The 17,099-nt window shown below is 35.6% G+C and overlaps 1 protein-coding gene across 1 annotated transcript in view; it reads right to left on the reverse strand.

Moving 5' to 3' along the window:
- SNTG2 (syntrophin gamma 2) overlaps positions 1–17,099 on the reverse strand; it is a 232,030-nt gene that overhangs the window by 88,707 nt on the left and 126,224 nt on the right. Inside the window, exons 5-7 of the mRNA XM_042890808.1 lie at positions 14,551–14,594; positions 14,396–14,437; positions 1,070–1,157 (exon numbers count right to left, since the gene is read on the reverse strand). Of these exons, the coding sequence (XP_042746742.1) occupies positions 1,070–1,157; positions 14,396–14,437; positions 14,551–14,594 (174 nt within the window). The remainder of the gene's footprint in view (positions 1–1,069; positions 1,158–14,395; positions 14,438–14,550; positions 14,595–17,099) is intronic.

Raw genomic sequence — 17,099 nt, forward strand, 5'->3', positions numbered from 1 at the left:
TGAAACCAAGCTCAGTGAGCAAGATGATCATTGTTAAATGATTTGAGGTAAGTACTCATTCCAGTGGTGAGCAAATAAGCAAATAATGTCTGGAAAATCATGGAATATAGGTCTTCTTTAAGGGAATACACAAGTGGTGGGACTCCCATTCAAGAATAGCTTTCACGAGACCATGCACAAGGTGGAATTACAGTCATGAAGAATCAGTGACACATATAACAAATTAAGGAGCAATTCTACTGAGCAGTAAAATGCATCCCAACTCACACTGCAGGCAATATTGAAGTGCACACATGAATAAATCTGAAGTATCTTGTCCTTTCCTGGCATCCCAGAAGACTCAAGCTCATGGGCCCCTATTTCTAAGCATACAGTCAAACCAGCTGCTACCCTGGCAGTTTTAGTACTACAGTGTGTTCACTTCAAATGCAACTATGCTGTCTCTTCCCATTATCCAGCATTATTACTATTTCTCATAAGTACATAATTGGGAGCAGTATCTGCCTCCCCTGCTTCCTTCTTAAAGCTCTTCCTTCCTTCCCTACTATATCTCATACTGTGGTTACTGAAGACACAAGTTGTCACAACAGGGAAAAATGTGCCTGCAGTTCTTGTAATATTTTCTGTGGCTCTACTCTTTTGAGTTTGGCATGAGTTTAGACATGAATACTCATTAACTGGCACTTAAGGATGAATTGCTTGTCTCTGTGTTTGGAGAGACCCTAACTGCACCAAACTGGTGATCATCTTGAAGACGTGCACAGGACAAATGGGTGATCAGGCCTAGCCTAGCACGGGTACATAAAAGGCAGATCCTGGTTGACAAACCCTATCTCCTTCTATGACCTAGTGACCTGCTTAGTGGATGAGGGAAAGGGCTATTGATGTAGTTTACCTGTGCAGTATGCATTAGATTCTTACAATGTAAGCCATGGAGTACACAAATAATTTCCTATTTCTTGCAGTAAAACACTCTAGGATTGAATTATCATTTCTGTTAGTACCATTGTTTCATAAGAATACAACAAAGAGGAAAACAAATTACCCTTATCCATTAATTGTCTCTTACCTAATGGGAGCTTTAAAAATGATGGAGCTTCTCTGAAGTACTGAACAGTAATGGTAACTTCATCACCAGCATTTCGCAGTAGGTGTACCTGTCAGTGTGACAAATAACAGCTACTTTAAACCACAGAACCACCAGTTGTGGAAAGCACATTAACAAAATCAGTATTTCTGTTGGTCTATAAGGTAGTCAGTATGAACATTTCTGAAGAGGAATGAAGACTATTTTGGGGTTAAAGCCACACCAGTAAAGGAGTAGGCAAAAGAGTAAATAAAAGAGTAGGCAAGCCCAATGGAACAACCTGAAGAAATAATTTAGTGGGCAACCTGATTTTATATACCAGCTGAACATAAATTCTCCAGTCAAACTCATTTTATAAAGCTGCTACAGAGTAGTACTAGTGATAGGGAGAAATGTATTTATGTAGATACATTAATCATGTGCATGAATACATACATAAGTACATAACATAAATTAATACATCACATATATTTTATATAGGGCTTATATTTTGTCTGATTCAGGTGATAAATTACAGTCATTTTTCCATTTTAAGCATAGTTTTCATTTTTGTGACTGTATTCATTAACTATAAATATTTGCTAATCAGACGTGAACACATGTAGGCGTGAATTTCATATATACACACGTATGGGTACAGCAGCTCACATCAGAAACATCAGAATTGAATTGAAGACATAGCACATTACTGCATGAAGAACTTTTTAAAATGCATAACTTCAAATAATATCTTTGATGGAACTCAGTTCCTAGTAGAGGACAGAGGTATTCTCCAGCTACATATCCATGACTGAGGAAATAGGTATTATGTTTGGCTGGTACGCACCCTGCAGCCTTGGTCCCGTTTGTCAGAAATAGATGTTGAGACCCGTGGTCTCTAATCTAAGCATAACCAGAATAAGTGAGTATCAAGCAGAAATGTAACCATAGCAACCAGTAACTCCTATAGAAGTATTTCTAACATGCTCGGAGGAAGCAGGTGCTTGTATTGCTTCAGGCCACTATTTCAGCACACTGCCACATCGACTAACACAAGAAGCAGGATTACCTCAAATATTATAATTCTTCCTTATGTGTACCTGAAATAATGCTTACACCAGTGACTGATCTATTCACCTGCATAAAAAATATTAAGGTTATTCCTGATGAATATGAAAATCCAGAGCAAGTAAAGAAATCAAGTAGTCACCTAAGCTAAGAATCTTAGGCTTTAAAAATGCGTTGGAAAGGACTGAGCAAAAAAAAATGACCATAAAAAATACAACACTACCGAGAGTAGCACAAAAGCAGCAAAGCCATAACCCATTCTGTTTCTTACAGAGCCAGAAATAAGTTGTGAGACAGAGAAGGTATCAACTTAGCTGGAGACAAAAACAAACATGAAAGGGAGGAAATTATCTTAGTTCATTGAATTAGCCCTTTTATCTTATTTTTGCTTACAAATACAATAAAACATGTTTTGAACCACAAACCTTCATTATTCTTTTTAAAAAATAACACTGCTCTTGAACAGCATAATTACCAGTAATTATAGATTTTTTTTTTCTTCATGATTTTGTACATCATTTTATCTACTTAATTTCATACTTCAGTTTCTGATTTACTTGAAAACAATGCATACACAAATATCTGGGATATGACACTGCTACATACTGTGGATTGAAAAATATACTCTGAGCCAAATCAGTTTTTCCCCAAAGGAATGGAAGTTTAAATAAATTTGCTTAAGGCTAACTCTTAACTGAAGCATGAAGACCCATCCCTCAGAAAGTAATGCTGCCATTCTTCAAAAACTCCACAAATATCAGAGCACTACAGTGACTTTTCTCTGGAACTTCAGGTCTGTCTCAGCTGTGATAAATGCGCTGTAATTGAAAGGACTTCAAAGCCAAAGAACTCATAATTTTACAATTAGCAGCATGTTTCATTGCTCACCTACTTTTATGTATTAATTATGAAAAGAAAGAATTATCCCAGGAATCAAAAACAAAATACTAATCCCTCTCCCCCCCCCCACCTCCCAAAGAAAAACAAACAAACAAACCCATAAAAGACAGAAATGGATAAATTACAAAACAAACATAAAATTCCTAAATGGAAAATTAATCAATTGTTACTGATATATTTAGTACGTAAGAAACACTTCAGTCAGTCAGAAAACTGCCAGCATCATCCACTCGCAATGGTATGCAATGACAAAGAATGTGATTTCAGTTGAAAGATGGTCAGTTTCTAATGAAGGTTGTCTTGTGTCACTCAGTAAAAAATCTAAGCAACAAACTTTTGAAGTTATCAAAATAAGCAAGTGATGTGCTACATTAAATTTGGAAATTGTTGATGATTTGGACACCATTTCCTCTTCTTACAACAAACTTTTTCAGTTATCCTTTTTTGTACTAAGCCTTCCTAGTATAGCAGGTATTTTGCAGACATCCAGAGTTAACACAGGAGGAAACATAAGAATCAGTAAGAACCACTCTTGGTGTCCATGCCAATGAAGTACAGAGAAAAGTCACAGATCTATGGACTGATGAGCCTTAGAATTTATCTGAAATCATGCACATGTTCAGCATTTCAGGCATAAAGAACTGAAACCTGGGGTATCTAGAAAGTGATAATTAAAAAAATCCTCTTTTACACATAAATTCGTACAGCTTGTAGAAGACCATAATAGCATATCCATGGACAAAATGCAGCAAAATACTACTTCCTCCTTCCCCCTCCCCCACAACTCCCCAAGCATTGTAATATTACTGTCACCATAAAACAGAAAATCATTTACAATATTCTGCATGTGTCAGAAATAAATATGTTAGGCAAAATCTTTTGCACACTATTCCAGAAAACCAGTCCATGATTCACTGCAACAGTGCTACCGTAAAAGCTAATATTTATTCAGCATAAGTCAGAGGGATTTTTATATATTTTCATTCGATATGCAAATATTTTCTATACTGAATAGAATCATATGAATTGATTAGAGAACCATCATGCAAATTACATTAAGTCTTATGAAGGATTAGTTTCTCTAGAGTATTGGCTGTAGCTATAGTTGTATTTGTACAAATACAGAACTACGCTTTTTTCCTATTAGACTTTTTGCTAACACTGCATTGGACAAAAAAAAAACAAAAAAAAAAAAAACAAAAAAAACAAATATAGAAAAAAAACTAATCAGTTAAAAAACCTTGTGACTTCCTAATCCAGTTTTTTAATAGTTTTGATTCAGTGTGTTAGTTTATTCACCACCTGAAGCATATGAAGAGATTCACACTCTGTGAGTTTGTCTGGTATCTACAATATTGAACAAGAGCAGGTAACTAGAATCTAGCCTCAATTCAGTGGCTAAACTAACATACCTAAAATATTAATGATAGCTATGAGATCTACACGCTTGTTTGAGCTCTCGTTTGTCTCTCATGCTCACGTGTGAGACGACTCTTCTGTTAAGAGTCAGTGACTTCATGAAGAGAAGCAGTAGAAACGTTGGATCATGTAAGTTTGAAAAACCTTCAAGATCACCAGTTTAACCACCAATGATCACTAAAATAAGTTCCTTAGCATCACATGCAAACATGTCTTGAACACCTCCAGGGATAGATAATCAAAAGGTACACCTGGCAGCTCATTTCAATGCTGGTACTTAAGTACGACTCATAAAGGGATTTTTTCCACCCACAATCTACAGAGTTTGTTCATCTCTCCTGTCATCGTACATAATAATTTTACTAGTAATTTAATTTTATGGGGCTGTAAGTTCTCTACATGACTTTCATTTTGAGGAAATTTACCAAATGCAAAATAACTGAGCTCTTCTTATGTAAACAGATTAAGTCTGATCTTTTACAAATACATTTATTTAATTAATCAATCCAATATCACATGGGCATGCCCTAAGTCTTTTTCAGCTTGTAGATGAGTCCTCTGAATAATACCAGGCTAGATTCCACAATTCTTTATGCCCTGATGAAAATCCAAGGCTCACACAATATAAAGTAGTGGATTAGTCCAAAGCACAAAACATTACTTAGGTAGAAAAGGATGGAAAAGAAAGCTGGAAATAAAAAGAAGAGGATACTGTTTCAGAGAAACTATGTCAGCCACAGCTGAAATGCACAGGTGTGACTGAAAATTAAGCTACTGGTTAGTTTGTGCATAAGACATAAGAATCAAAAGAAGCAAGAGTGGAAAGGTCTTTCTAGAGATGGCCAGGGATAACAAAGGACATTATTCAATGTTCCTGAATTTATGAAGTCTTGTTTTAGAAAAGAAATAAAAATAAAAAAAGAATTCTATCAACTCTTTCAAAGACATTCCAGATTTATTCATGGTCTGCACTCTTTTGTTCTTATTCCATCAATCTTCTTTATCAGTATTTGGCTTTCTTTCTGACTTTTTATATAGCAATGATCGACAAAGTCCCTGAAGGTAAGAATTACCTTCCCTGTGGTGATCACCTGCCATACTTACTGCTCCTCACAACTCCACTTCTATTTCCCTCTCCTTCTAACTGTTTTTAGCAGTGGCTGTCATTGCACAGGATGCTGAGGGCCATGGTCCAGGTGCTGAAGATGTACAGATGGAGTGCTGGCAGCAATGCCAACAGCAGTGAGGATGCAGGTGCCAATGATCACCTTGTCCATGTCTGGGGACAAGCAAAGGTTTTGATTAATTTAGTCAATTTTGTAGAAGAATCTACAATGTCATGTGCTAGTATTTCTGAATATTAAGATAGAGATTTCCTCATTTTAACCGTAATAAAATATGCAAAATATGATCCCACTTCAAATATATAATGTCTACTTATGCATTTTTATTTATAACCAATTATTAGTTATACTGTTTCCCCTCAAGAATTACATATTTTTCCTTTATAACACCAGAGACAGAGTCAGTTTCAATTTTTGAAGTATATTTCTATTAACTACAGTTTACACATGCCTCTAATAGCAATTCAATTTTTGACTCTTTATTTATGACCGAAAAGGCTACTATAGGTTGTTATAAATACTTTGTAGGTTGGAAGATCTTTGGAGTCCAACCTACAAAGTATTTATAACAACCTATAGTAGCCTTTTCAATTATAAAATGAAATTTATATGTTTCATTTATAAAATGAAAAGCCTTAAAAGAGATACAGCTGCAGAACTGAATGGAAAAAAACAAAAAACCAACCCACAAACAATACTTTTAAAACTTTTTACCTTTAGGAAATAGTGCTTTAAAAGGTTTCCGCCTAGCCACACTCACTGTGTGCTTAATCTAAGTAGTGCGATAGTGTAACAGAAGTTTAATTCTAGCTATAGCTCCTTTGTGCTAGGTAGCTGAATTCTTCCATCAGTTTTAATTATACTAATTCTACTTTTGTGCTCAAAAATTATCTGCATTGTAAATGCTCTTAATGCCAGGGTATTTGCTGCTTTTCTAGCCCAGGGAATTAAATGACTGTGAAACAGATAGGGATAAAAAGTATTGAAACCTAGAACTACTTAATTGTGAATGCTTTCTTAACATGCTTAGAGCTTGCGAGTAAGTCAATTTCCAAGAGTACATTACAGAAATTATGTGATATTTATTACATAAAGCATAACCCAACAGAGGTACCATAAGTAATTTCTCTATTTTTTTTAGTATCTTTTTTTTTTTTTTTTCTCTAGTATTTTACTATTCTTTACAAAAAGCTATAGAAGTGTAAAAGGGTACAAATTTCAGAAATGTATGCTAACATATGTGAATTTTATTATTTGCATCTAAAAGTTGTTGGAAACTAAAAGTATGCTACAAGTTACTTCTTAATGAGGAACGTGCCAGATGATAAAATAACCACATTTCTTAGGGCATCTGGAAACTGAGGTTGAATTGTATATTCCATAATATTTTGAAGCAGTACTACAATTTGCTGATTTGATCTGGCTTTATTTTAATGTAGTGCTAGGATATGCAATACCTATGACAAATTAGGACCTGGACAAATGAAATTAAACTCAGATCTTTTTAACCCAAGGAATGTGAAGAACACTTTAAATTTTTGTCTCCTTGCCAGCTAACAAGGCTGCTTTTCTATCATGACGAAACTCCTGCGAGAATAGCTCAGAGAAAACTAACATGGTAACTGAAAGAATAAGGAAACTATGCACATCAGAGCTTTATTCTGCTAAATTAGCATTCTTACAATAATTGTTGGTATTTTTCCTCTTTCTGTTACTGCTCACCTACAAATCAGCAGTCGATTTTCTAAAATACATGGTAAGTCTTAACTAAAGAAACCAACTATATAGCACCATTAGTAAATGTTCTCTAATAACAGCGCTCCTTCTCTTATAAACAGGAGAATGATTTTTTTATGTGGGCAGATAGTGATAGGACAAGGGAGAATGGTTTTAAACTACAAGAGAGAAAACTTAGATTAGATATTAGGAGGAAATTTTTTACTCAGAGGGTGGTGAGGCACTGGAACAGGTTCCCCAGAGAGGTCGTGAATGGTCCATCCCTGGAGGTGCTCAAGGCCAGGTTGAATGGTATCCCTGGCAGTCTTATCTAATGTCTGCATGCATTCAGAGTCTGGGATCGTTTCAACAAGCTTCCCTTCATTAAAATCCTCAGAGATGATAGATAATATCTATGTTGATTCTGTTCATGTATGTGTATGCAACATGAGATAGTCTCAGCCTGAAATACATTAAAAAAAGATACAACCCTTTTACTTTTTGCACCAAACATTTGAAGAAATTATAGTAAAAGTAAAATATTTGGAAGACAACAAGACTGTTCACAACCTAATGAAATTACCTTTCGTACGCAGAGGAACTAGTCATAGGGAAGTCAATAGGCAAAAACATCTACAATTCTTCTCCTATAGCAAATGGCAACATAGTTTAGAGCTGGAAATCATCTTGACAAGGAAACTAGAATCTGCTAAAGCTTTTTGCTTTGCTAATTAAAAAAAATATATACTTAAATATTAAAAATATATACTTTAAAAAAAAAATTAAGTAAGAAAATTCAGAAAATTATCAATCTTCAAAAGATGAAAGCCATTTCACATTAAAAATACTTTGGAAAGAATAAGGGGAGTCTCAGTGAATATTCAGAAATATGAATCCCCCTATATTATTTTAAAGCATAGCCCATCAAGTTCCTCCAGATAAATCCATGTCAGTTTCCTCTCTATTCAGCTCTCACAGAGAGATCTTGGTTTCATTTGACACATCTTAATTCTGGTTTTACTACTGGCAGAGACACTGAACAATCTATTCTTTACTATTCTTTTCATGCCAATCAACTTTACAAGCCTACATAATCTCTCATCTCAATTATATATTTTTTCAGAGGAAAGCTCTACCTGACATAGCTTATTCACTGTTTAGAAGCTGTTGCACATCTTTGATCATGCTGCTCAGTGCCTTGTTGCTTTCTCTGAACCTTTTCCTGCTCTTTTACATCCTTTGAAGTGAAAGGACCAGAAATACTGTCAGCGCTGAAGATACAAAGCCACCCTGGATGCATACAGTGACACTCTCAGTTCTGCTTACCACTTCTTTATAAAAGACCCCCTGTCATTTGCTTGGCTTTCATTAAATCCTGAAGCCTGAGATTTTATTTCACAGCTGCAGTGGTAAGTTCAGAGTCCACCAGTCTGTACATGGAGCCAGGACTCTTCCCTCCCACTGTGGAATGTACTGCTTAACTTCCCCATTAAAGGAGATCTCCTTTCTCAGGTGACAAGTGATCTTGGTGTGAGAAAAGAATATCAAGATGCACCAGGAGATGCTTAGACTGGGCACTAGAAATAATTTCTTCATGGAGAGTGTGACCAATCTTTGCAGTGGACTTCCCAGGTAACCTAAGGAATCCCCATCCATGGAACTATTTAAGAGATGTGTGGATGTGACATGAAAGTTTTGTCTTGGGACTCTAGGTCAGGCTGATGGGTGGACTTGTCTTGAAGATCTTTTCCAACCTAGATGACTCTTAATTTCACCTTCTATTCTACTGACACTGAGTCACTGAATGTTATTGCTCTTCTTCTCAGTTCTCCCTTATCCTTCCCACTTTGAATAATTATGTTGAATGAGCAAAGTGACACCTCAGGTTTTATTTTCTTTCACAGTTTACTAAGAGTATCTTGAAAAAATAAGTCCTAGGAAAGTGGAACCGTGTGGGATATTCCTTCATTGTAAATCACAATCCAATTACTCTTCCTCTCAATTTCTTTCTTTCAAACAATTATTTATCCAAGCAAGAATCATGGCTAGTAAGTTTCCTTTAAGGCATGTATGAAACAAGGGTTTTGTTGAGGGATTTTTGGAAATCCAAGTAAACTATAGCAATAGTTTCCTTTATCCATGTTATGTTTTTATGTTTTTATCTGTGTAGTTGTAAACTCTATTTTTTTTATTATGATTGTTAATAATTTTGTGAGAACAGACACTAGGCTTACCAGACTGTGGTTCTACAGATCATCTTTTGCATCTTTCACTGATATGTATTTATTATCTTTCAATCCCTGAATACCAGTATACCTTAGACACTCTTCTAATTTGAAGTGATATTATTTAAACAAAGAAAAAATCATAACAATGTAATTTTGATTTTAAACATGTATAATAGTTATTATTTTATTCCCTAACCTCTTCTAAATGCAAATTATTTATACAATTTTCAGTTTTAAACAAATAGTAAGTGTTTTGTAATCTAAAATAAATGATCTCTATGGTTACATTTATATTGGTAAATTAAACATGAAGAGGACACAAATCCAAACAGTGAGACATGATTAGTTAAATTCTGTGTGTTAAATTGTTAGCACAGACTGGTACAGCTTAAACACTTGCTATTTATCACTTCACCAAATCCATGGTATGGATTAGGTTAGCCTAGGCCAATGGCCATAGTGAATAAGTGTTTTCGGGACTGGCAATCATATAATAAAATATAGAACTAGTTCTTTTCCAACCAACATCCACTCTGTCAAAAGAAAGGAGTATCCTCTGATGCATTCTCCCCTGGTGCTTCTCCCCACCAGCTGACAGACAGGACTACCCAGTGATGTCCTGAACTGCAAGAGTCCAGACACTCACAAGAATTGCTAAGGTTTTCTCCACATATACCACTTTTTAATTGGCACAAAATGTTTTTGTTCAGAGTATTTGTTACTGCTACTTAAAAGAAGTAATTAAGGTAATTCAAGACTCTAGTTGTAGAGTGCTAGCTCACCCTTGCAAAAGGCCATTTATTCATGGCTACCAGATTAGGCTTATACTATGATACCCAATATAAGGTATTCTATTTTGTATTCATCTGATCAAATGTTCCAGAAAATACTCAGGAATACTTTTTTGATCAGATGTATTCCTGTTCACTGTAGACAATATAGTGGTGTTTAACAGTAGTCTAAAGCAGTACGCCATAGCTTAAAAAACAGGCTCCAGTACTATAGACATGACTCTCCTTGACAGTGATCTGAAACAGTCCCAAGACTAAATGTAAATTAACATAGTGGGAGTTTGTCAAAGTAATTTTATAGTTTGGCAGGCATCTCTTTTCCATTTCCTAATGAGTCCTTCATCAATAGAGAAATAAGTTCTATGTTGTAGAAATAGGGTACTTGGAAAAATATTTCTAAGAGAAGAAAAACAATCTTAAACAGCACAGTTACTGTAATTCTTGATCCAATTCCATTAAAAAGATATTAATTTTTATTTCTGTTAGCTACTGAAACATTACCAATGGAAAGAAACATGAATCAAAGATTTTAGCTTTAAATTTTGAAAGGATTAAAAATATATATGCAGTTTTATTTTCATAAGTGCATCTTTCAATACAGGAGATTGATGCAGATGAAATATAATTTTGCATGCTGATAACATATTTTAGTGTGAACGTTGAAATGACATTTTATCAAGAGAACTGACTATTACATTTGTGGTGCACAGGGTGATAATATGATTAGCCACCAGGGAAACAAAATAAATTTCCCTCTCAGACAATCAGTACCAAAACTATATTAATCTGCATATTACCATTCCCTATATTCATAGTTTTTCCACAGTAATAGACTATTTCTAAAAATAACCTTATTTTTCAAGGAATATAATTATTTTCAATTCTTCATATTCTATTGTATTACCTACTATAAGAGAGAGATTTTCATCAGTCCTGATTTCCTGTTATTCATGTATCCATCTGTACCACTAACCTGAACTAAGATGTGGTCGCGGGTCAGTAGCAGCTTGAAGAATTCCGAAGAAAAGCAAATTCATGGAATTTGAAGGTGAAGCAGTGACATTGTTATAAGCAGACCAACCAGTTGTTTTGCTTACAGAGAAGCAAGCACTTTTCAAAATCTCTCAAGTATCAAGAAATTATGATAAGCTCTTTACCATCTCCAAGTGTCAGTTGTGAAGCTGGTAGGTAGTAGGAACAATGAACTGGCCTCCCATCCTACTATTCTCAGATCCCGTAGCCTTTTCTCTCATGTATTTACCCCAGTGGGTTTTAAATCTTTAAAATTGTGGCATCAAATTATATATAATGTCCGTTTAATATAATGCAGGCTATCTAAATTTATGCCTGTACAGAGCATTTCCTCACATGCTATAAGAGTGAATGATCAGATATTCTAAAATAGTATAAAATAAGAACAGGAGGAGAAAAAGTCTAAACACCAAGAACAGCAAGACATGCCACTAGGGGGATAAGACAAAAGAAAATAATTCCTATTAGAGGTACAGTAAAAAAGAAATAAAACAAAACAAATACCACACGCTAAAAAACAAACCACCAAACTTTCCAAAACAAAGGAACAGAAAACAAATGAAAATGGGTGTTCTTGCTTCTTCCCTTTAATGGGGTACCATTGTGGTAGCATCCATTTAGTAGCTTGTAGTGGGTTACCCATGCAGCTGCTTGCTCACACCCCACACTCACCAAATCTCAGAATAAATCACTTGCTCTACCACTTGATCCACTTACCTAACCTCACACTGATTCTGATAGCAGGCTGTGGTAGCAGAAATGATTTCTTGCAGATCTATGTCCAGGTACATTGATACTTCTTTTCCTTCTGGTTCTTCCTTCAACCATACTGATTATTCCCTATTGTTCCAAAAAGTTTTGTTTAAATGATCCCACTGAATTCCATGTACAGTGGAAAGAGTAGCAGTATTCATTTCTCTTTTACTCCTCATCACTGTAGCACACTTGTGTTATACCGGCACTTCTGGAGTGCTTCTTGGTACTGAAAAACAATCTTTAAGGGAAGTAACTTATGATTTTGTGGTCAATAACTTTAATGAACCTTAGAATTTTTCATGTGGAAGTTCATCAATATTCAACAGAACTGATTCTGGTGCTTTGTGAAATTCTATCTGTAATTATTTCAGAGGTTCAGCCTCTGGTAGTTTTGATCAACAGCAAGAAAGGGACTACAAGATCATGCAACTACACTTTATCTTGACCTAGAGAGATCATCTCCTAGCAATAAAAGCAAGTTTTTTTTTCTTTCCCCATGTAACATGCTGATAAGACTTTAAGCCCATGTCATTTATGATTGCTCAGATACTGTGTATTAGATCATCCATCACCAAATCAGCATACAGCGCTGCGGCAGAGGCAGTGGCTTATCAAGGTCATATGACAGAACTGTTAGAAGATGTATAGGAGAAGGACAGGTCAAAGATATTGCTGGTTCACAGTATTATGGGGAGCGGACAGTACAGGGAATATGGATACTTGGATACATCCCCACAAATGATGGTGATTTGGTATAGTGACTTTCAAAACCAACGGGTTCTCAACCCCTTCCTTCCTTCTATGCACATTAATAGATTTGTCTGAGGACTGAAGTAGAAGAGATTCTCAATCTGATATAATAAGATATTCATTGTATATGCTAGAGAATATGTTAAAGTATTCTGGAAACTCATCCAGCAAACTCTGCCTTACCTCTGTTGTAAACTCTGACAGGTAATACACAGCAACTGGTGTTTTCTATTTTGAGGTATGACTGCAAACATCTGAACAATTAAAATGCTACAGAAGGAATTATATATATTTAAAATAATTAGAAGCAGAAATAGTTACCCACTTGTCTACGGCTTACGGGCTGGTTCGGCCCAGTTCCGTGACCAGCGGGGCGGAGGGATTTTGCAAAATCCGCGCCTCCAGAAAAAGGGAACAGGGGACCCCAAAATAATTAAAAACAGTGGCAACGATCTGAGGAGAAACAAACTAATTTACTAAATATGGTATTGAAATGCAAGATAACACACCATAATACAATATAATCAGAATTGAAGCTAATAAATCAAATATAATGAGAGAATGTCCGAAAGGTGGATAGGCCTCACCATAACACTGAGGTGAGATGCTCAGTCCAGTTGAGCAGCAGGGAGACAGGAGGAGAGCTGACAAAGAAGAGCGGATGAAGAAGACCCCATCAGATGACCTTGGCAGGAGTTATATCTCCTCTCTGTGACCGCAAAGTCCCCTGGGGAATGTAGTTCTTCTTCTCTTCCGGGCAGGTACACAAGACTTGAGCATTAACAGTTAAACTCCCAGTACCCACATGATGTTATGATGTGGAATACCGAAAACCAAAAAATCATAAAACCATGACATTACTGTATTTTTTTTCCCCTAAGATATTGAGATTTGTCACCTTTTGAAAGATGGATAGGGGAGTTTGAGAAGCTACCATTTTATAATGAGAAGCCCTTGCCATCTTAATTCTACAAAAACATTAACAAATTTTCCTTTTAACTATATAACAGTTTCTGGATTTCACAATCTAAAAAGTATCAGATATTCACCTAATACTTATAAGCCACAGTCTTTTATTGTACAATATCTCCCTCAATGAAATACTTTGGAACTCAATGAAATACTTTGGAACACTTCTTGAACAGTACCATGAAAATGAATAGATTCTCAAGAGTCAGCATATTGTGCTAATTCCATTAAAAATCTCAAATTTTCTCAAAACTAAACAAAAGTTAAACATTAGGGATTTTAATAAAAAATAAGAAAATAAAGTAGGTATGTATTCTTCACATCATGATTTCATTTTGTCTCATTTTGTGTTCTGAATGTTTTACTTAAGGAATGTGAAACTATAACATACAATGATGGAGACTTGATTTTGCAATAGAACATTTGTGCCACAATTAAATATTTCTTAATGTGACAAAACTCAAGTTCCTAATGACCACATACATGACAGAATCAAGACATTAACTCATCTGGATCAAGCAAGAATGGCATAGAATATACTGCACGCTACAAAGGAGTCAGACTAGAAGGACTTACCACTTCTTCATGGGTAGCATTTTCTACGTTAATACCATTAACCTAAAAACAAAGATACAATAGGAATGAAATGATTTTAAATATGTAAGCTAGCTAATGAAACAAACATAAAGGTAAGTCTGAAGTAAATATGGCAAAAACAAATGTTTACTGACCTGTATTATTGCATCTCCTATAAATAACATTCCAGTTTGGTCAGCTGTGGGATTACAAAGTACAGTTTAACAGAAAGAAGTACTGAAAAGATGTATTTTATTCTCTTTCAGCACTTGGTTTAGCATGCTGTTTGTAGGCATCATTAGAAACTGATTTGCTCGTAGAAATAACGATATAGCAATCAATATTCATCCTATCAAAGTAGTAGATTTCTAGCAACCTTAAACCAACTAACAGAACTATTTCCCATGCAAAAAGAACTTGTTTAATATGGAATACAAATGTCATTTCTCACTAATGAAGGATTTTATTAAATTATGTGGAAACTGTGATTCATACTTTTCATTATTATTCTACAAATGGAAATAGAAATCTCTGAAACTGCTTAGCAATTCCTTTCCCCTGAACAAATTTACAGGGACAGGTATAATTAAAGAGGTTGTGTCTAGAATTTAATACAAATCTTTAACAAGAAGTTTGAGTTAGCTTTGTTCCTGAGAGTAAGATAATATATTATTTCAGTTGGTTTCCTGCCTTACAAAATTAATGGGAATAATATAATGAAACTGCAAAGAAAACAATTCTACATAGACACAAACAATGGCATTTTTGAGGTGTATTCACCAGTGTTTTGTAGTCTTTTTCCTTTTTTTTTTTTTTTTAATTATTATTTTAGTGGAATTTGGGGATGTTTACCTCTTGAAATTTAAAACTTAATTGAAAATAAATCTCTCATCCTACAAAGACTAACAAGGTTAAATGAAGCATATGGATAGTCTTGCATATGGTTTTGTCATGTCCTGGCTTCAGACTTTGAAGAACCAAGGTAGAATTTTGAAAGATGAAAACAGAGAATCACAGAATCACAGAATTGTAGGGGTTGGAAGGGACCTCCAGAGATCATCGAGTCCATCCCCCCTGCCAAAGCAGGTTCCCTACACCAGGTCGCACAGGTAGGCATCCAGGCAGGTCTTGAACATCTCCAGAGAAGGAGACTCCACCACCTCCCTGGGCAGCCTGTTCCAGTGCTCCGTCACCTCACTGTAAAGAAGTTCTTGCGCACATTCATGCGGAACTTCCTATGCTGCAGTTTCCGGCCGTTTCCCCTTGTCCTTTCTCCACACACTGGTGAAGGTGTGTGAAGAGGTAAGAAAGAAAGAAAAGAAACAACAGCAAAACAACACAGAATATTCATACAATTTCTACAATATAGCTTTTGGCACCAAAAATGTTATACCTTTGGTACAAAACAGCTTCTTTCTTTATATTTCCTTATATTTCTTTATATTTCCTATAGAATTTTCATCACTCTTTTAGCAAATAAAAGACACCTTTTATTAGGCACCCTGAGAAAAGAGCTTAGGAAAGATTTCACCACATATTATAAAAACTATGCTACAAGTTGTGTTGTTGTTGGTCCCTTACGTTTTTTTTTTTTTTTTTTTAATCGTTTTTTGTACTTAAAAATATACATACAATTTGTAACTGCTGCTATTAAAAATGGTTATCTATGCGTACAAAAGCAACTGAACTAAAGTAGTTTGAAAACAAAAAAGCAATTCAGAGTAGACTGTGTGGGTACCTGCATTGCTAAAGATGATAAATGCTACCTTAGGCATCTCAATACTAAATTTCTGTTCAGGATGTCAGTATTGATACACTGTATAACCAAGATGTTGTAATCGCAATATAATCAAAACAGTAAGACAAAAGCAAACAAGGATCACAAAAGAGAATAAGTAGAAGAGCTTACCCTTGGGTTGAGCTCACTAGAAGATACCAAAAGAGGAGGATCTCCAGAAGAGATCCTTCCCCTCTGGTAGCCAGCTCTTAAATAGGTCCAGGAGGGGTGGAGCCTGGCTCCACCCCTTCCGGCAGCACAGGTGAATTGCCTTCACCTGTGCTCCTCTGGCTGACTCATGGCTCACCTCAGGTGATTAATCAGAGGTTCAGGCCGTGACTCAGCAGTTCCCATACAATACACTAATACTGTGTCTGATTGAACTGATGTTCAAGCACTATATTAGGAGGTCAAAATTTCAGAGACCATTTCACTGCTCTTAATCAAGGCCTGCCTTTGCAGTCCTTTATGGCATTGCTGTGTGATGCCAGTATGCCTTAGGATGAGGTGTGTAGGGGCCCAGACAACAGGAAGTTTTATGTGACAGATCAATGAAAAACTGAAAAGGTAAAATTACCAACACATACAAAGGTCTTGAGATCTAGTTCTAGAGAGCTAGTATATAGTTCAAGGATTGACATGGCATGGCCATTTATACCAAAAAAGGTATAAAATCTCAAGGAATTAAAACAGGTTGCTGAAGGATTGTAACTCAGCATAGCTGAAAAGAAGTCCCTTCCAGGGAGCAATGGAGACTGAACAGTCTCCATCTAATTTCTGATGGTTTATACACTCATTGGCCATCCCACAGTGATGAGTACTGCAACAACCCTAGCTATCTACTGTAGACATTATGCAAAAAATAGTATAGCTTAAGTGTACACTGTAATTATATCCTGCTTGCAGAGTCTCTATGCACAATTGAAG

This window comes from Lagopus leucura, unplaced genomic scaffold (assembly GCF_019238085.1).
Source record: "Lagopus leucura isolate 7727_CA_CO unplaced genomic scaffold, USGS_WTPT01 Super-Scaffold_73, whole genome shotgun sequence".
Classification (NCBI taxonomy): Eukaryota; Metazoa; Chordata; class Aves; order Galliformes; family Phasianidae; genus Lagopus; species Lagopus leucura.